The sequence below is a fragment of the Dunckerocampus dactyliophorus genome, chromosome 1 (assembly GCF_027744805.1).
Source record: "Dunckerocampus dactyliophorus isolate RoL2022-P2 chromosome 1, RoL_Ddac_1.1, whole genome shotgun sequence".
NCBI lineage: Eukaryota > Metazoa > Chordata > Actinopteri > Syngnathiformes > Syngnathidae > Dunckerocampus > Dunckerocampus dactyliophorus.
In genome coordinates, this window is record NC_072819.1 from 41941413 (window position 1) to 41962750 (window position 21338).

Consider the following 21338-nt stretch of genomic DNA (forward strand, 5'->3'; position numbering starts at 1 on the left):
TCAAGCGTGGATACCATCACCACTGTCACCTGCAGTACTGTGTTAGTAAATGTTCGTATACTAGATTACCCAGAAGGCTTAGCGTTGTGACATTGCAGAAGCTTGTGGAAAAAATGCCACTGATGTAATCAAAACTGAAGACGGTCCAACAAAGTATTGACCTTTCTTTGGTCAGACAGTGTATGTTCTCTACGATTGACTGGCAACCAGTCCAGCCTTTTGTATTCTCCTGATAACTTTGATCAAATTCTGAATGGCACAAAGTCAGGGGCGTTCAGCTTTACAGTTTCTACTAATGCACTGAGCTAACAGACATCATATTATACCAGGGGTAGGCAAACTGCGGCCCGCGGGCCCCATCAGGCCTGCCAGGCGTCTTAATCTGGCCCACCGGGCATTGCCAAATTTTTTTTTTTAAAAACCGTTAACATCGAAACTGTAGCTGGCAACATGACTTGCAGTGCCATTGCGGCACGCTTGAGTCGCCAGAATAGTCAGAGGCAATCTATAGCTTGAACAAAAAAGCAATCCAAACAACACAACACGTCAACATACATGACGCACAAAGCAACCTACCTAAAGCTCCATGTGGGCATACAAATAAATACCTACGCACAATTCCTATGCCAAAATAACACCCATATATTCCTGCCGCAAGGCATGCTGAGTAGCTTCTGGTACTCTTTCTCCCAACATTTTGCTGTATTTGTCGCATTTTTGCTTGGTTTCAACATATGTTGAGGAGGTCGTCAGAGAAAAAAACATGGAGGAGTTAACATACTCTTGATATCCAGTATTTTATTGTTCATAGCGCATATTGATGTTGCAGCTGGACTACCCAGCATGCCTTGCGGGCATTTGAAAATAACAGTGTTAAATTATGTGTTATATTTAGCGCTTAGTTTATCACCCACTTAGTAGTAGTAATAGTTAATTTATGTGATGCATTGCTGCCAATGTATTGTGTTTTCGTTGCGTTGCACCGCGAGCAAGTATGCCGCTCTGTTTGATGACCACCTATATTAAAGATGGCCCGTCCGCCAAATTTTTTAACCCAATGTGGCCCTCAAGTCAAAAAGTTTGCCCACGCCTGTACTATACTTCATCCCAGATGTATCAAATGTAAAGAGATGCACACAGGATGTTTTCTTGAATGTGACATGAAGACAGAAACAGATAAGACAGAGTCAGAAACTACTACAAGTTTCTGATGTTGAATCAGTGTTTGAACAGAGAAGAGATGACATTTATCCGAGTGTGATGCGGCACATATCCTTACAAGTGACTTTTGTGTTAATGGATAAGGAGGCCATGAGTCACCACTGTATCCTGAGTGTGATAGGTGAGGAATGCCAAACATTCAGCTGCACGACATCCATGTCCCATGGAGAGCAGGCGATGGCCGAGGCCCTGATAAGAGTTGATAGAAATTAAGGGGAAGACAAAGCAAATCCAATCAAAGGAAGTAAGGGCAGATAGTTGGTTACATTAAAAAAAATGGGGTCTTTACAAATTCTGGTTGTATGTACAATAAGGGGTCACGTGGCAGCAGAGTGGTTTATTTAGCATGCTGGCCTCACAGTCAGGAGGTTGAATTTTTACAGGTACTGTATGATTCCAATTGTTTTTAACATTTACTTATAAAAATCTCTGAATTTGCACATTTGCTGATCAAATATAGGCCAGACACCTAAGATGAGGCTGCCACGAGCGTCTCTTCTCGGCTTAGTGTGCAAGCTACTACTGAGTTAGATCATAGAACCTGCCAGTTTCTGTTTGTCATCATGTCGCCAGTAATATAATGCTGCAGAAACATTTATTATACACAATGACTTTCAGCAGCCTGTGTAATATTGTTAATGTAAGTGTGACATCATTATTCTTTTTAATCCTACAATAAAATATATAGAAATGTCATACAGGAGGCGCTGCGGTGCTCTCCTCATCCTGAAGGGGTGGGGTGAGTATAAGTAAGTAGATAACACAGCAAAGACCAACAAACAACACACACAAGCACAGTTCTTATTTATGTCTGAAAGGGCTTATTTACTTTTATTATGTCTACTATGTTGGGTAATATGAATGGAAATGTGACTTTAGGGGTGTTATTTCATGTCTAGATGGCTCTAATAATGTTAATTGGTCATAAACAGGTTTTCTATGCTCGAACTACGAAAATATTCCATTTATAAATAAGGCATTCTACTTCTACTTCATTCTACCAGGGATTAGTGCATTACCTTCCTCCTGGAGGTGAGCCCTATGTACAATATCAAGTTCGGCCCACCTGAGCAGCTCAAGTAAGCTAAACCAATTTGACCAAGTCATTTGATTTTTTTTTGCTTTTGAGAAAAACACTAAACTGACAAGTTTTCAAATCAAATCATACATGCAAAAAGGTCTAATGTAGGGGTCACTGAGGTGGTGCCCGCAGGCACCAGGTAGCCCCCCAGGACCACATGAGGCGCCCTCAAGCCTGCTTTTCATTCAGCTTTTCAGTTAATAAAGTGAGAACACTAAAAAGAAATGCATTCTGAAATGCAAAATGTGAGTTGTGGATACCAGCATGATGTGAATGTTCTGGTAAAACAAGCATATTCAGATTGTTTGGGTTGAAATAAGCTATAAAAATAATTGTTACAAAAATGAGTAGCTCTTTTTCATTTTTTTCATTTTGTAAAAGTAGCTCTCACAAGAAAAAACGTTGGTGTCCCCGGTCTAATGTATGCATGTGGCATTGGACATGCATGTGTGTGTGTGTGTGTGTGTGTATTGGGGGAAGGGTTGATCCTCAAGGCTGCACTCATGCTTCAGAGATATCACGTTTACAGGCTAGTTCTGACATATCTTCATCTGACTGTAAACCACACGCTCGCGAAGGGACAAAAAAATTGTCTGAAAGCACACGTAACACTGGTTTTATCATACATTTGAGTGTAAAAGGTTAATAGGAATGAGTTGGCCAACCGTGAACACATACAATACAGCAGAGATAAAAAGGCTGTCTCAGCCTTTATTAGATTGTAAAATGAAAAAAAATGCTGTAACCTTGACCTGGGAAGAAGGATATATTATCAGTTTTTTGCTTGAGACAAAATAGACATAACACTGCTATCATTGCTTTTCTCTTCGGTGCCTTGAATTAGATTACCCAAATAATCTTTTGCTCCAATTTGATTAAAAAGGTGCTTCAAGAATAAAATAAATCTCCCACAATTTTAATAACGTTATATCACTTATACACATTTGGAGTTTTTACACAGAAATACACTTTGGCAAGAAAATGAACTTTGAATATTTTTATTTGAATAAAGTTTTGAAGATGAAAATAGTGTACTGTATGGCAATAGCATATACAGAATTGAGTCAATAATTTAAGCCATTTTTGGAAAGTTCACACAAATACTTTTGCTTTATAACAGGCAAGAAAAGGTATGTACAAAAATTGAGCAAGGGAGAAAACATTGTGTTTGGGAAACTGAATTGCTCTCAGAAGAAATATCATCAATAGAGCTACGGGTGAATTTTAGAGGGCGTTCCCACTTCCCTTGGCTGCTACTGACTGGTGCCTTTCGAAGCAGACAATGAGCTGGCTGTCACCTCGGCTGTGGCTTCTGTTTAATGCTACAAATGAAAGGTGAGGCGCCCCTCTCCGAGAGCCATCCCTCCATCTCTGCGCTTACGCCTAACCCTGCTCCACTGTTGCTAGGCAACATGCTAAATTCCAGTGTTCTCTATTACCAGACAACGCCGGTCTTCTTGGTGCAAACCTACAAATCATCAAGTCCTCCATTAGCTGAGCTGTCAACAGACACTAATGCTCAAGTGAACACATCAACAGCAATAGTAAGGGTAGCTGTAAGCTACATCCACACAGTACATTTTATGTTACAAATGGAAATGTCTTTGAGGGCAACTTGAAAAGAAAATTGTAAAGAAGAAGCGGATGACACTATCATCTTCCCAGACAGGACCAGCCTGTTTGTGTGATTCCGCTCCCCCTTGTTACACAGCATCACCTCAGGACATTTGTGTTAATGCTAGCAAGGCAGGCAGATTGCATAACCAGGTACCAGGTTCACATCAAGGACCATGTGAAACTTAACTACAACTGTGCAAAAGGGAATGGATGGCAGGGGTCTTGAGATGAAGCATTCGGTGTTCATGTTATACCACTAATGTGTATCACGCTATTGCTGCGACAATAAATGACGTTTTCGCATGGCTCACATCTACACTAGGGGACTCGTGTGAGAGCTGTTATTATTATATATTGTGTCCCTTGACTTCATCCTCCCATTCCGTTGAGAATGAACACTATTTCTTGCCATATCGCCCCCCCCTCGCTGCTGCTTCCTCCACTGTCAGCTTTAATCCAAATGAAAAACAGTACGAGGACAGCAAGGGAATCGTTTCTTCAAGGACTGCTGTTCTAGAGTGTTCTCAAACTGCAGCTTCAATGTGCCCCATGGTGCCAAGGAAAATGCAGATCCCGCCAAGGGGCAAGCAGTTGTAAAACACATTACCGTTTGTCACACGCAACGGCCAAATCATTAGGTACACCTGCACAACCCAAGAAATGACATTATAATTTGATAATGAGTCTCATTACAATGTGCAGCTGTACTTAATAACGTGTCCAGTGAGTGCACAGTATATCGACACTTCCAGGCAGACGGATGGATACTGCGCCACTAGTAGAATTTCAAATGGGTGATAATGAAGGTGATGTGTTCAAATGCAGCATTCCCCTCACTCATTAAAATCTTGGATGACCTTCCTTACAACAACCTTTGTGCAAGGAGTCTATGGCCTCTACATTTGCACATACAGTATGCATGATTTACAGTCGATTCATGGGGAACTTGTTGATCATTTTCAGCCTGTCGCCGTTGAATATAGGGGGAGAAATGACAGTGTGTTTGCGGTGAAGCGAGTATAGCGGATTTGAAATCCACATCATTGCAGAATACTTGTCCTCGTGTGCAACCGCATTGTGTTCACATGATGGTGCAGCTCTTTGACTTCTCCTTGCTGAAAGTGGAGGAGAGGAGCTCTGTCTTGCTGGGCAGGTGTAGGAGTCTTTTGGAGAGTCGGCGGACTGGACTGGGCTTGTTTGCAGGTTGAAGTTTGTCCATGCAGGTCAGGGCCGCCGCACGAAATACACTATGGATGCTTTTCTCTGACGTGAAGGCTGAACACTCCAGGTACGCCTCAGCTCCAAGCTGCTTGGCCCAGGAACAACCCTGCAGTGAGGAACGAAATTGTCATCAATATTAGAGGCCCCAAAACACACACAATGTATGTGGAAAAAGGGAAAAAAAGAACGCACTTGCTCATGGGTGATTGGCGTCTGTTTCTGACTAGACAGCTCCATGCGTGTACAGACATCTGTGCGCAGGTCTGCCTTGCAGCCTATTAGCAGGATCCGTGTGCTGGGACAGAAGTCCTGGATCTCTGCTTTCCACTGCAAAAAAGGTTACATCGCTTGGAGGGGTAAGGCATACAGTGATGTTATGTGGCATATTCAGGGCGTGGTTACCTTCTTTAGCGCGTTGTCTATTGTGTCTGGTCTGCTGATGTCAAAGCATAAGAGGACTGCATCGGAATCACTGTAGCAGAGGGGCCGGACATTGTTGTAGTACGGGGAACCTTCAGGGACAGAGTAGGATACAAACATGAGATAGTGGCAAGGTTCTGTATATTGTACAGTATCTCTGTATTTTTTACAAAGCAAATTTCCTCAAAATAATGACCTTCACTCTAATACGTCAAGCCTCCATTAATTGCCAGATAAGTCATCCCCAAACAAATGCCTATTTTTTCCCCTCAGAGGCCATGTTTCCCCAAGCGGTACACAGTCATCCCTCGCTACATCGTGGTTCAAACATCGCGCCCTCACTCTATCGCGTTTTTTGAAAAATTACTTATTAAATGATCGCTTTTTTCATGGTTCAATATGGTCTATTTTTATTTTAAAATATATGCATATTTGAGCAAATTGTACATATTCATGGCCTGACATAAGCATTTTCAAACATAAAAATGGCCACGTGAACAAAAACACAAATATAAGGCATTCAAAAGACGTGATATCAGCTGTCAACTGTCTAGAGTTGACTGTTAGAGTGGCCGACAGCAGCTCCTGTGTGAATGTTCACTGCATGTGTTCTCTGCTTGTTAATAAAGCAAATGAAGTGCATCGTGAGTCTCTCCTTAACCATAAACAAGGGCAGTAGATTGGTATTCTACACTGGTCTCTAGGTGTCAGTATCGTTACCTTAATTAGACCAGGAAGTATGCTGTTAATGCTAATGTATGAATCTATTTATGTCTATGATGGCTTCTTTTCTAGTATTATGTCTATTATATTGGGTAATACGAGTGTAAAGGTGACTGTAGGGGTGCTATTTCATGTCTAAAGGGCTGTAGTAATGGTAAAAAAAAAAAATAGTTATAAAAGGTCATAAACAGGTGTTCTATACTCTATGAAAATATTTATTAACGTTGAACTTTGCGCAAATTGGGTTAATTAAACTGTACAGCGGATCCTTGCATTGGCATAAAAATGAGATATGTGTCAGTGAAACCTCATCAAACTGCACGGTGCTCCACAGAGCAACAAGTATGTCCGCACCCTGGAATTATTTCCAAATTTCTCCTTCAAATTCTAAATACACAATCTGCAAAGACTGTAAAGTGCTACATTTTGCTCTTTCTGAGTCACACGGCTTCACCTAAATAACAGCGCTAATTACTACGAAAGGTACTGCTGCATGCTTTTTACAGTGAACGCAAACCAGCTGCACATTGCGCAAAACGGGAAACAGAAAACCAAAATAAGAGCACAAAACAGGAAACGATGTGAAAATGAATGAAATCCAGTCCAATCCAAGTCCAACCTATCAAGCGGAACATGACAAAGTGCTGCTTGTGCGAGGGAATGGTAAGGGGTCTTCCGGCAATACTTCTAATCTAATATCACATCTCAGGAAGACTCGCTCACAGTCACACGGCATTTTGGCACTTTTTCTATAACTTGTATTGCATATTGCAGTATTTGCCTGGGTGTATTTGTGAAATGCAGTAGAAAAAGCATATTGTTTTCATCACACTAGATTAGTTTGAGGGAAGAGCTGCTGCCCAGGTCGGTATCGGTAATGAAAGGCTGGACAATATCAGAAAGAAAGACAATATCAAGCATCTCTAGTCGTAATGGCACGATACTGGCAGGATGAATAGCATTCCCATATTAAATCAGACAAATCCATGTCTTGTCAAAAATATAAAACAAATGTGAGGTGCGGAGAAAACCTATTTAACTTACATTTCCATAAAAAGCAACACTATCAAGATGCTATTTTGAGCCCCAGGAATGCTCCTGTGCTAAAAGCAGACAGGATGTCCGTTGTCCATTGTCTTGCCTCTGCTACCTAATAACTTCCCACACACCAACACAGATTTAATTTCCTCTGCTTTTCCTCAGGGGGTTAAATATGCACCGCAAGACTTTGTTGGAATAATTATATCACAAAGGAATACTTCTAATAAGCAGACATTATTAACAATCATGCCATCTTGAGGAATGTGAGCGTCTTGAGACATTTCTAAAAAGGGATCTTACCAAAAAAACTCTGCAAAATACAAATACTTATGCAATTCTTATCCTTTCCCGGGAATCAAAGCGTGGCTCACATAACAACCAAGGAATGATGTAAGGCCTGAGAAAGAAGAAGCAGAAAGATATAAGAAGACACAACTAGGCACCCACCACCACCACCCACCTACACCAAAGAGGCCCCCCTGCCTGCATACACAACATAAAAGTTAGCTGAGCAAATGTATTGATAGAAGATACCTAGAACATTCATGACCTCTCCCTGCTGCTATTGACTATCATCTTCTAACCCAAATAACATTTTGGCCTTGCACTGTTGATTGTATCAAGCAACTTTTATCACTGAAAAGGAAGAAAGTGTGCCATCTCTAAGATCTCAAAAAAAAAAAAAAAAAAAAAAAAAAAAATTGTGAACTTCGTTGCCAAAGCACACAAACCACCAAAAAAAAAACAAAGACCTTTTTTGGGCCGCGCAGAACATAAGGCAGCGAGCAGGTCATGTATTTGTTTTCTCACAGTATCCCACACTTGTGCCTTCTGTTCTCATAACAGGATAGGATACACACACTTCCACCCCCTGCGTGGTCCAGGCAAGCCCCTCTCTCCAGTAAAACAAGCCTTCCACAAGCCAACTGGCACAGTTCAACATCCTTCGAGCACCGTCCCGTAGTCGATGCTGCTGTGAAAGAAATCCATAACGACGTGGACGCATTTTACCTTAATGACCTTATTTGCATAACACTTTAAACATTGTCTTTATGTCACTGTGCCATGCACTCTTTCAACCATTTACGTATTCATTTTCCAAGATAGAAAGTGAACACAAATTAAAGAACCCCATGGTATTCAATTATCATAACACATTTTTTTGTTTTCAATAGCCTCGTATTGGGGGGCACGGTGGTCTAGTGGTTAGCATGTTGGCCAACACAGTAACAGTCTGGAGATGGGGCATTCTCCCTTGGGCATTTCTGTGTGGAGTTTGCATGTTCTCCCCGTGCGTGCGTGGGTTTTCTCCGGGTACTCCGGTTTCCTCCCACATTCCAAAAACATGCATGTTAGGTTATTTGGCGACTCTAAATTGTCCATAGGTATAAATGTGATTGTGAATGGTTGTTTGTCTATATGTGCCCTCCGATTGGCTGGCGACCAGTCCAGGGTGTACCCCACCTGTCGCCCGAAGTCAGCTGGGATAGGCTCCAGCATGCCCCCGCGACCCTAAAGAGGAGAAGCGGTATAGAAAATGGATGGATAGCCTTGTAATGATATATGACAATCAATTAATTCATTCTTAAGAATTATCACAATTGTGTGGAATTATTACTTGACTAATCGCGTCTTGAAGCAATTAAGGCAAAAGTTAGCATCCAGAAAAGGAGCAGTTGATTCAGTCGCAACTAGTTTGAAGTCTAAAAAAGTGCAGTGTTTTCCACAGGACTGCAATCGATTTGTGGGGGGTGATGTCACCATCTAATTTGCATAATTGGCCATGCCGCATTTGCATGAAATTGTATTAGACGCTGTAGGAGAGAGGAATAATGGTATGGGAGCAAAAAAAAAAGTGAGCAAAAAAAAAACATGAAAAGCACAACTAATATGTTTAGAACTACAAATGAACTTTCTTCCATGGCTTCTTCTTTTTGTCGTTTTTTTAATGTCACAAACAAGACAGAGCTGCCTGTGAGTGCTTTGAGATGGGGGAGGGTCCCACAGCAGCACCCACCACTCGTGGAGAAGAGCGATACATGCTTTCCTGTCGGAGTCATGTTTATGTATTTGATTCATTGATAATGTTTTCTCAAGCATTAAGATTTCACACTTTGTTCAGCAGTCCTAGAACGCACCACAGTTATGTGCTATGAGACGCAAAAAGTAAAAACTATACATAACTTTCTCCGACGCTGCCACAGCTTATTAAATCCACCAATTAGACGACAAACTGCCGTGTTCTTGAAGTTGAACAAACATCTATAACTTTTGCCACAGTAGACCAGTTCAATCCCAGGAGACATCTTTTTTTTTTTTTTTTTTTTTTTTTTTTAAAAGAGTACCTCGACGGTTCTGATTACTCACTAATTACCGTATTGCAAGTTGGAAACACAGATCCGTCCTGCTACATCTTCTTATTCTCTGGCACACCAAGTGCATGTGAGGCGTGGAGGCAGTTCCATCATAATGTGTTTATGAGTGAGAGCAAAAAGGTGCAGTCGTCCCTCGCCACTTCGCTGTTCAAATTTTGCGGTTTTTCAAACTTAATGAATTCATAAATGATCACTGTTTTGTGGAATATGGCCTATCAAAGCACATTCTGTGTAGTTTTGGCTTAAATTCAACGTTTCAAGCATAAAAATTGCTAAATTAACAAAAATATAATATAAGAAGAGCACTAGGAAGTGTTGAGCTGTTTATGCTGTTGTTTTGAGCGGATGTCTGTAAGACATAGCGCCCTGCGTTTATTTCAGTTAAAAAGGCTGACTAATTTACCTGACGTGGTGTCATTCAGCCGCCATTACATTACATTGACAACTCTCCCAATCTAACGTGTGTGTCAGTGGTTCTCAATTATTTTCTGTCATGCCCCTGTTTTCGCGCCCCTCCGATTTGAAATACTATTGAGAAACATAATATTTATTTATTTACCTGAACTGTACAGCCTGAACTTGAATCTGAAACCAGCAAATTGGAACAAAATGGAGAGCAGTGAAGTATACAAGCGTATTCAAGAGTCAAACTGCATGCTGAGAACGACAAATTCATACATGTTGGCAGGTCTATTGAAAGTCCTCCCTCCCACCCAGGGAGGCCCGCACCACTATTTGAGACGCACTGGTTTATGTTATGTTCTATTTATGTCTAATATGTGTTATTTTTCTATTATTTTTTCTACTATATTGGGTAATATGAGTGTAAAAGTGATTATACGGGTCTTTTCGTGCCTAGAGGACTCTAATTATGTTGAAAACCATATTTAGAAGGTCATAAAAAGTTTTTTCTATGCTACAAGAAAATATTCCATTTACAAATAAGGAATCCTACTTTGCGTGAATTCACGTCACAGTAGGGTCTCCAGACCCTACCGTGACTTACGTGACCAATTAACCCCAATAAGCAACGGATTACGGTAGTGCCAAGCTAGTGGCAGTAGTGGCGAGCTGCCACAAATAAATGACTGAAAAACACTGAAGTGTAACATTTTTGTATATTAGTTATGAGAAATTGAACGGCATCCACGCTATGACAATTCCCCGGCCAGCAGTATTCTGAGCATGCAGAGAGAGATTCTCCCATATTATTAAAAATAATATGGATTAGTGGAATGTTAATATTGGCCATAGCTGATCAAGGAAATGTAGTCAAATGCCCATTGTAGGAGGTTGTTTAATCAGAAATTTGGATTGTTTTAGGTTGTTTGATTTAGATAGCGAGATAGATAGATACTGTATTTATCTCCAAGAGAAATTAACCTGATTTAAAACAAAAATGTAATCGCATGTTAATATAACAACTCTAAAACCACCTTGATAGTGCCCTGCTTAGTAATAAAGTAGTAAACTGCTTTCGTGGTGGCCCGGCCATGACACTAAAATGACCGGACAATATTCCTTTCAAAACATGGTGTTGCAACACAGTTACTTGTTTCTTTAAGCTTCAAGTTTGTTTGATTCCAGAAAACAAATTTTAACCAGTAAAACACAACTGGTCTTTTCAATGAGATGTATAAGCCAATATTTGTTGAATATTGACTAGACAGACACTATACACAGTAGAGGTTTATTGTCATTGCACACAATATACAACGAAACTTAGTTTGATGGCTCCACTTTCATTTCTAGCCACATTAAGACATGTTGAAGCTTAAATGGTCCAAATCTAACAGGTATAATATATATATATATATATATATATATATATATATATATATATATATATATATATATATATATATATATATATATATAAAATGTAAAATCTAAACAAAATATACAGTATGGCGATAAGGTTCAGCAGAACAAACATCTAGAACAAACTTTCTCTGAGTCATCTTGTCAACACATGGCCATTTAAAGCCTAGAACACAAAATAACAGGACACTAACTAATCAAAAAAAAGCAGGACAATCACAGATGCCAACAGCAGTGCCGGTGTTTTGTATAACAATGAATGACCTGGAGCAATATAATTCTTGTCTCCAGGCAGACCGTCAGACCGTCTCTGTAGGGAGGGACAACTAGTTCCACAAAAATCAACGATGAAGAATGAAACTACTAGCCAAGTGGATGCTCGCGCAGAAGCCATCCCTTTGGAGGAGCCGTGAGTTGTTTAAGGTAAAGGACACAGAATGTCAAAGCAAATGCTCACCTGATGTGTCCCAAAGACTCAGCTCAACACGCTGGCCGTCAAGTTCCATACAGGCAGTGTAGTTCTCAAACACAGTCGGGACATATGTCTACAAATTAAAGAAATCCTTTTATGAGACTCATTTTCTAATAAAACACAATCGTCCTATTGCCAGGCGGGCATTACCTGTGATGGATGATGATTAACGGCCAATACACTGTATTAAAGCTGATGTTATCACCATCTTTGATGCCATGATGCATACTTAGATGCATACAGTCAAAATATTAAACATAGCTCTAGTTTTGCATCACTTTACCACCATAATAAACATATTGAGTACCTCTCTGACAAAAACCAAGAGAATTGTCTTTGTAAAAGCAATTTTTCCCATGGATTTCATTAGATTGCCCAAGCGCTATAGCCATACGCAAGTTTTGACACAAACATTTTTTTTAAATAATGCAGTATATGTCTAGTTTAAGATGAAGAGGTGGTTTAACCTCTCAGTAATGCTGAGCAGTGATGATGATCACTCAGAGATATCATTGCATGCATGTATGATGGCGTGGTGCAGAAATAAATCACTTACCTCTGGGTAGCAATCCTTCGCCAGGACTTGTAGCATGGCTGTTTTACCGCATTGGACATCTCCAACCAGCACTAGTTTACACCGCGTCACAAAAGGCTGCGGGAGACGTCTCTCCTTCATCCTGCCAATCAATAACGGAACAATTGCTCAGCAGTGCACAGACCGACACCTTTCTAAATCCACACCGTTCTCGCCTCGCTTTAGGGGTGACGTTAGCTGGAAAGGATCGGCGTTAAAGTGTGGGGACCACTGCGGGACTTTTATATTGTGGCGCCATCCAATGAGCTGCGAGGCGTGCGTGCGTGCGCGGGCACAAGGAAAAAGGTGCACGACGCGGATCGACACTCCCTTTGCTTCATTTCCACTGAGTGTATGCGTGACGGTTAACTACAGAGCCATTTTCCCGATCCCGATACTGCTTCTTTTTACTTGCAATTTCTAAATAAAATACAAGAAAAAGATTTTAGGGAAACATAAAAAAATGATCAACAAAGTTATCTGTGAGCAGTATAATGCTATATACACAATATACATTATCGGTCAAACGTCTGGACACCCTTTTTCATTCAATACCATGAGGAAGGGTGTCCAAACTTTTGACTGGTAATGTAAATACAACAGTATAAGACAATATGTAACAATACAAACAAAATAATACAATTATTCTTTTATATTACAATTTTCTTTCCTCCACTGTCAAGATATTTAAGATCCTTTCTTTTAGATTTGGTCCATTATTTACAAAGTTATTTATTATTTATTAAACCTCTCAACTAAAGCGTTCATATTATAATTGTTGGCATTTCCATCAGTACAATACTGAGGGTCTGCGATTGGCTGGCGACCAGTCCAGGGTGTACCCTGCCTGTTGCCCGAAGTCAGCTGGGATAGGCTCCAGCATACCCCCGCGACCCTAATGAGGAGAAGCGGTATAGAAAACGGATGGATGGAAATACTGAGGGTAATCTGCTTTCTTCCTGATGATATTGTTCAGGATACCCCTCTGTTATTCTGTGTTATTCTTTGGTCTGGTGATTTTAGGATATAGGCTCATGCTGTACATTGTATCTATGACGTCATCTATTATCCTTTGCTTATTTGGATTCAGAACATCAATATTGAAGTCCCCACATACTGTACATATCATTTTTTGGCTGATATCTGTGAAGGTTGCTTTGATCCAGTCCTTGAACATTTTGCTACTTGACTCAGGTGTTCTATAAAAACAACCGAGTAACATATTTTTACTTTTTTCTTTACAGATTTAAATCGTTATGCATTCTAAAATGCTATCAGTTGCAAATGACATGTTCTTTAACACTTTGTAGTTCATTGTCCACGTACACAGCCACTCCTTCTCCGCTTTTGTTATTCCTGTTGATGCAATTCATTTCATATCCTTCCAGCTCAAAATCCATGCCCTTCTCAGCATCAATCAATTTCAGAGATTGCAAGTGTCTGAAATTTGAAGGGTTGAATTGACTCAAATATTGTCTCATGTTGTTATAGTTTGTGTACATGCTTCTGCTGTTTATGTGGCTAATTGACAATTTATTGTCAATATTCAAGTTATTGTTTTATTGTTCGTCTGTGTCGTAAAAGCAGTCATTTCTGATATGGGGAAAAAAAAGTTTGGGTCCGGATCTATATCTTTCTCCAGTTCCAGTTGTTTGTGGTCTGTAAAGCAAAAGTCTTCAAATTCTAGATCTTCTTGTCCTGCAAACTTTTGTGTTGTATTGTGTAGAAAAGGATGGATTGCCACCTCCGTGTCAGAGATGAGATCCTGTCCCAAGTGGAGGGGTTTAAGTACCTCAGGGTCTTGTTCACAAGTGAGGGAAGGATCGAACGTGAGATCGACAGGCGAATTGGTGCGGCGTCTGCAGTGATGGGGACTTTGCATCGGTCTGTTGTGGTGAAGAGAGAGCTGAGCCGAAAGACAAAGCTCTCAAGTTACCGTTCGATCTACGTTGCTACCCTCACCTATGGTCTTGAACTTTGGGTAGCGACGGAAAGGACAAGCTGGCGGGTACATGCGGCCAAAATGGGTTTTCTCTGGAGGGTGGCTGGGCTCTCCCTTAGAGATACAGTGAGAAGCACTGACATCCGGGATTCGAACAGGTAAAAGGCCTCGGGGAAGACCCAGGACACGTTGGAGAGACTATGTCTCTCAACTGGCCTGGGAACACCTCGAGATTCGCCAAGAGGAGCTGGACGAGGTGGCCAGGTATCCAAATCCAAACTTCCATATCTATTGTCTGTCATATGTCAACAGTGTGTTTGCTTACGAGCAGCTACTATGATAGCAAATGTTTGTACAGCTTTATGACCCCAGAGCTGTGTTGTATCTTAGTTCAAAGGTCAGAGCATCAGACAGAATGGTTCAAATAAGGACTTCACAGTTCATTCAGTCCCGATTTGTGCTGCTCAGTCTGTCAGATGTGTAAGTATGCTGCATCTGAAGGTTCACAATTATCATATGAGTGAGATGACGCCTGCATATGCTTATTGAACGAGGAGCATGTGGTGACTGAAGGCGTATAATGCTGCCTTGCCAACCCTAAACAGACGACAGATGGCCCCATCAATCTGAAGGACAACAGAGAATACTAAAGTATCAACCATTTTGAGGGGAAGTGGAGCATGATGAGTTGTGCACAACATAAATTGCAACAATTGCTCAGCTGTCACTGAGGCTCTTGGCTTTTTGACGCCGCTAATGTATAGTGGGAATCTTTGATTGGGTGACATCAATCTCATACTGCCCGGCGAGAGAGAAATGAGGCAAACAGCGCTCTGTTCTCTCGCCATATGCAAGTAACATGCATATTTTACTGCCTCCCTGGAGCAGTGTTATAAAAAATTTTTTATATCTGCAGCAGGAGCATCAAAACAAGCTGGTTCACTGTCATTGCTGACCAACTGTTTCTGGACAGCAGTATGAGCACATGACATAGCCTACTTATGGTCATCCAAAGTATAATGCCTAAATTATGACCTCATATATGTCAGTACCCTGACCTATTGTTCTGGTTAACTTGCTGATGACAGCGTGACATACTTTCATCATACACAACTGAAAAATGTACTTTATTACTGTGCTCACTTTGACGAACATGCCCACTGACATTTTCACATGTATGTGTGAGTGTATGTTAAGAGCAGCAAGTCACATATTTGCTTAACTTACTGGCATGATAAGAACAAGGAAAAATAAACAATTCAGAGATGGGGATAAGGTAGGTCAGATGCTTTTATATGTCGATAGCCTCTCAAGTTTTCAACGCATAACTGGATAAACAGACAAATGGTATCATCTGAAAGTCAATTTCAACAAAGAAAGAATCACCGCATCCTTGTGCCTTTCATCCATTCACATTTACATAATGCCAGAGAATGGTTGAGGGCTTCTGCATTATGAAAATATGGCTGTGATGTAATTATATTATCATAAAGTGAAATGATGAAGTATTCACAGTTTTTATCAGTTCATTCCTTCTGAAACATGTCATCATTTCTTGGGGCTTTGGAAAGGGCTATGGTTCATGTCCCTCTGCAGAAAACAATAAACACGAATAAACTAGTTGCCGAAGAGCTGCGAGTTTGTTTCCTACTACTGTCAAGGCAGCCCTGGCGCAAAGCCTTGAACCTCCTCCCTCAACCTCAGCTCAGGGTCATCCTTTGCTCCCATCATGACAGCTCTCCTTGCTTGTATCTCTGCATGTGTGTGTGATCTAGCTATATATATCTTCATGTACAATAAAGAATGACGAAGAGAGGGAAGAGGCAATCGGCAGTCATTTTTGCCAGTACTACAATAGCACCAAGACAGCCACCTCTCCAATGCTCTCTTTGTCTTTTTTTCATTATTTTTCCCATTTGGACGATGCATCCTGTCTTAAAAATACCCCTGATCTATTCAAAACCAGTGACATGTTCATTTTTGTTTTTCCTGCCATTTTCAAGATTCAAGAGAGTTTTATTGTCATGTGCATAGTAAAACAGCAGTTATACCATGCAATGAAAATCTTATTCTTGTATATGTGTGAGATAATTAACCTAATAATCTGATTAATCTAATTAACCTTTTTTGTTTTGAATACTTCCTTATTTTGTTGCTAATTATATGAAAATATCAGTACCTAGCAGGGGCGGACTTACCATTAGGCAAACACAGGCAATTGCCAGGGGCCCCCAAACAAGTCTCATAGAAACTGATTATTGATTTTTTTTTTTTCTTCAATTTAAAGCACATATTACTGTTTTAGTCTTAATTCCCATGCTTAAAACACCATAAAAATGCGTAATTTATCATCGCTTCAACTGCTCCCCCATTCCTTCTAATGCAAATGACTATTCCATGTTACTGCTCATGTGCAGATTGATTCCAGAAGATGGGGGCAAAACAAATGTGTTGGCGCGGTTTGGAGAAAACTGATGGGAGTTACTCCAGTGGAGTGGAGAAGAGGAGAGGGCATCAGGAAAACAGTTTGTTTTTTTTAATCAAAACTAGGTGGACAGGTAGACGCTCTTGACAGCAGCACAGCTGAGAAGAGAAGTTTTAGGGATGAAGCTGAGAGTGGTGCTGTTCATCACAAAGATGTGGGTATTAAAGCAGTAAACTATGGTCAACTTAAATGTTGCTTAATGTTCTTATCAATTACCGTAAAAGCGTAGAGATGATTCACTTGTTAGATAATTAGAATCCTTCAGGAGGATTTTAAGGACTTTATCTAGCTCAGGAAATAGGTTAATTTTCTCATATTCACAAATATTATTCATATTTATAATATTAATATTTAAAATATTTTTGAGGAGTTGTAAATAAACTTGGCGATGTAACTGGCAAGCAACTTAAGTTGACAGATAACGGTAACAAATTTCAAAAGCAGGAAAAAAGGGGCCTAATAATTGGAAATTCAAATAAATGTTTAAAAACCTTTGTCAGTGCAGTACAAGGATGTGGAGGGTCCCAATGACTGGCTTTGCCTTAGCCCCCCAAATGATTAAATACGCCCCTGGTTCCCACTGTATGTTGTGTAAACCGTAACCGAAACCCTGGACATGATTTTAATAAGTGTGACTCTACTGTCCTCTGTAGGTGTAACAAATGCATTACTGTCAACATGTAGGTCCCTGATTGAACGCTCAACTGGCACAGACAACTTGAGCGTCGACCAGCGTTAACAGCCTTATTGGTAGTTTTGATAGGCTCTCCGCTTATGGATACACATACGAGTATTTATCATAATTTAATGCGCAATACTTAACCAATTCTTTCCTCTATGCCAATGTACGTCCTGTTTGCATTAATCGACTACATATCCCATGAAGCGTCCTCTCTTCCGCTAGCACTGAGTACACTTCCGCTCCGTTTTTGTATAACAAATGTCGTCCATCGTAAAGCTTTGTATTTAGCATTTAAACGCCGTGTGCGACTTTGTCGTTGAGAAAATATAGTTGCTTACTCTTCATAATTATATTTTACCCACCAATGTTTCCTGTACATCTGACTTCCGGCATATTACTGAGCAAGCCTTTTTCTGATTGGCTCTGTGCTTTGGTGAAGTGTTTTCCCGCGTTGTGTTAGTCGGAAAGCAACACGCCGAGTTGTCAGTCGGTGGATGTATCAAACTAACAATTTTGAGACATTTTAATCACAAGTTAACGACACTTTAATATTGCAACGTTATGCCGTCATCTTCAGATTATGACCAGGCCAGTCTGCCGGATTTACTACCGCTTTACTACCGACGACTGTTTCCATTCGCCCAGTACCACCGCTGGCTAAACTATGGAGGAGGTGAGCATTCAGCATTTTATTTTTGACAGCACGTACCTGTTGAAGTCATTATTCTGCTTCAAATTCAATGTATGAACACATATAGTTAGAATTAGAATATTAAAGCTAATTTATTTCAGTAGTTCTATTCAAAAAGTGAATTCTACAGATTCACGTCTCACAGAGTGAAATATTTCAAGAATATAGTTCTTAATGATGTCTGAGTATAGTTTACAGGCAATAAACCCCCCCAATTCAGTATCTAAAAATTTGAAAATTTGTCAAAAAGTTCAATTGTGAGAATTACTGGTTCAGACACTAATCAACCAACTAACTGCAAAAACTTTCTAAGCCTTTAATTGGTCTTTTTTTGTCTTCATTGGACTCCTGAAATCAAATACATTTCGTACGACATTCAAATTTATTGAGATATGCCTGTTTATTGAAACATGTTATTTTTCTATTTGCTACACTAGTGCAGAAGAACTACTTCCAGAACCGGGAGTTCTCCTTCACCCTCAAAGATGACATCTACGTCCGCTACCAGTCTTTTACCACGCAGAACGAGCTGGAGAAGGAAATGCAGAAAATGAATCCATACAAAATTGACATTGGAGCAGTCTACAGTCACAGAGTATACCGGCACAATACAGACAAAATTCCACAATCCACGGTATAATTCAGTCCATTTAATCATATGACTGTTTTGTTGATTTTTATTCACAGCCCAGTCAGCACAACACGGTGAAGTCTGGATCCTTCCAGGCTCTGGAGAAGGAGCTGGTGTTTGATATCGACATGACGGACTATGATGATGTCAGAAGCTGTTGCAGGTAATTGGATCATGTGATTAATTGTGGAGTGTATTTCCTGACAGTCATTGAGACCGCTCAAACTTTGATTGCAGTGCTGCAGACATTTGTCACAAGTGCTGGACTCTGATGACCATCGCCATACGAATCCTGGACAGAGCTCTTCGAGGTTTATAAGCCTCATGAATTCCTTTACAAAATACTGACTTTGATGTAACAACTTCTGTGCGCTCTTCTAGATGACTTTGGTTTCCAGCACCTCTTGTGGGTGTATTCTGGCAGAAGGGGGGTTCATTGTTGGGTGTGTGATGAATCTGCCAGGAAGCTTTCGGTATCCGCTCGATCTGCCGTGGCAGAATACCTCAGTTTGATTAAGGTAACAGCATTCTAGATCTAACTAGACCAGTACAAGAAGATAGCTGCATGAGTCCTTGTGGATTTGCTTGTGTTGTGAGACTGCTTTATCATTTCACAGGGTGGTGAAGAGACTGTAAAGAAAGTGGTGCTGACAGATCCAATTCATCCCTTTATCAGGTATGAAAATGACCTTTTGATCTTTGCCTTGACCTCAACTTTTATTTCTGGTGTGAATTACTGTTTATACTTTCAACAGAGAGTCTCTGACAGTTGTGGAGGATTACTTTTCCATGTACGCGCTGCAGGACCAGGACATACTGGGACGCAAGGAGTCTGTTGACAAAGTGCTGGGCCTTGTGCCTGAAGATATCCTTTTCACTTTTGTGTGTGCGTGTCATCATAGCCTTTTCCTACAAAGTTCAAATGAGAGCATGACTGACCCTTAATTCTGTTCTACATGTTCGAAAAGAGTTACAGCAGGACTTCAAAAATGAGAGGAAACCGGAAAATCGGTGGCAACTCATCGTGGAACAAGCTACTAGGAAACAAGTTGGTGCTGCTCTTTGTGTCACAAAATTCTATATATTTTTTTCAAAACAAGTTAATGACAAATGTGTTTATCTTTCTACATATAGGCAACTGCCAAGAAGGGTCAGCACTTTGAGAAAGAAATTATGTTGCAGTATTGTTACCCACGACTCGATGTGAATGTCAGTAAAGGGGTAAACCATTTGCTCAAGAGCCCTTTCAGTGTCCATCCTAAGACTGGTAGGTAGATGTGAGTGAGCAAGCTTCATGGTGGCACCATGATGGTGACAATTTCAATTTCTCAACTCTGGTCAGGGCGCATCTCCGTTCCCATGAATATCAAAGACCTGGATAAGTTTGATCCTTTCACTGTGCCCACTATCAGGTCAGAAATAATGATCTTGTGTGTGTGTATAGTCTTTCGACGTTTTAGTTGATATTTAAATGTCTTTGTAGCCTGATCTGTGAAGAGTTGGATCGAGCCAGGCAATGTGAAGCAACAGCGGAGGAGGAAAAGGTAGACGGCAAGGAAAATGAGAAAGAAGCCGCAGAGAAACGAAAGATCAGAGGTGAATTAATTATACACCACCACACAATATTTGTGGACACTAAAGAAAATGTGGAATTCATCCATGCATTTTTTTCCCCACAGACAGTTGGCAGTCATTTTGTGAATCAATATTATCACAAAGTTGTCAATTATAGGTTTGGGTTCTCTTTGCACAGATTACAAAAGAACCAGCCTTGCAAAGTATATAAAGTACTTTGATCAGTTTCTGGATGCAGTATCTCAGTCGTGGAAAGGAGAACTTCTCAAAAAGAGTGGTATGTTGTATTTGGAATAATGAGGAACAATTGACATCTTAAATTGTATTATACATGGAATTAATTAGCTTTTTTTTTGCTTTTCAGATCTTCAAAAGGAATTTTGATTTCCGGCAGCTGACGATGCAAACTTGCATTTCTCACAGAAATATTCATGTCCATAAAATGTCAAAGATAATTTCTACATTTGTGCTTCACAGTTTGTAAAATACATGTGATACAATCTGAAATGCTGTCTCTGTTTTGTGTAATAATAATTAATAATAATAATAATTATTATTATTATTATTAATTAATACGTTTTTTTTAATTTATTTTGTCAAATTGGGTTATTTGACAAAATAAAATTGGGTATTTACTTGATTAGTTATGTTTCTTAAAATGTGGGCAGAGACTAAGTATTTTGTTACACTGAAAGTATTTTCATTGAAAAAGTAACAGAAAATTACTTTTGCAAATTAACTCCAGCTCGCTGCATTTAGCGTGAGA

The 21338-nt window shown here is 40.1% G+C and overlaps 2 protein-coding genes across 2 annotated transcripts; one reads left to right on the forward strand and one right to left on the reverse strand.

The window, feature by feature from the left end:
* Window positions 1–3049: 3049 nt before the first annotated feature.
* Window positions 3050–12823, reverse strand: LOC129192483 (rho-related GTP-binding protein Rho6-like). Its single transcript, XM_054796575.1, has 5 exons — window positions 12549–12823; window positions 11978–12065; window positions 5543–5652; window positions 5333–5467; window positions 3050–5246 (listed from the first exon to the last, which is right to left on the reverse strand). The coding sequence occupies exons 1-5, from the start codon at window positions 12666–12668 to the stop codon at window positions 5001–5003; spliced, it is 699 nt and encodes a 232-aa protein (XP_054652550.1). The 5' UTR covers window positions 12669–12823; the 3' UTR covers window positions 3050–5000.
* A 5106-nt stretch (window positions 12824–17929) lies between these two features.
* Window positions 17930–21073, forward strand: prim1 (DNA primase subunit 1). Its single transcript, XM_054784068.1, has 13 exons — window positions 17930–18348; window positions 18804–18961; window positions 19054–19160; window positions 19235–19308; window positions 19379–19515; window positions 19615–19673; window positions 19753–19862; window positions 19954–20045; window positions 20132–20264; window positions 20340–20409; window positions 20481–20593; window positions 20751–20849; window positions 20937–21073. The coding sequence occupies exons 1-13, from the start codon at window positions 18237–18239 to the stop codon at window positions 20954–20956; spliced, it is 1284 nt and encodes a 427-aa protein (XP_054640043.1). The 5' UTR covers window positions 17930–18236; the 3' UTR covers window positions 20957–21073.
* Window positions 21074–21338: the final 265 nt, after the last annotated feature.

Bases quoted from the DNA above. Each gene is read 5' to 3' on its own strand.
- prim1 (XM_054784068.1), top strand. From the start codon at position 18,237: ATGCCGTCATCTTCAGATTATGACCAGGCCAGTCTGCCGGATTTACTA. The intron at 19,309-19,378 runs GTTTATAAGCCT...GCGCTCTTCTAG, and splicing joins CCTGGACAGAGCTCTTCGAG to ATGACTTTGGTTTCCAGCAC. The intron at 20,594-20,750 runs GTGAATTAATTA...CTCTTTGCACAG, and splicing joins AGAGAAACGAAAGATCAGAG to ATTACAAAAGAACCAGCCTT.
- LOC129192483 (XM_054796575.1), bottom strand. From the start codon at position 12,668: ATGAAGGAGAGACGTCTCCCGCAGCCTTTTGTGACGCGGTGTAAACTA. The intron at 5,468-5,542 runs GTAACCACGCCC...CCTTTTTTGCAG, and splicing joins TAGACAACGCGCTAAAGAAG to TGGAAAGCAGAGATCCAGGA. The intron at 5,247-5,332 runs GTGCGTTCTTTT...TCCTCACTGCAG, and splicing joins CGCCAATCACCCATGAGCAA to GGTTGTTCCTGGGCCAAGCA.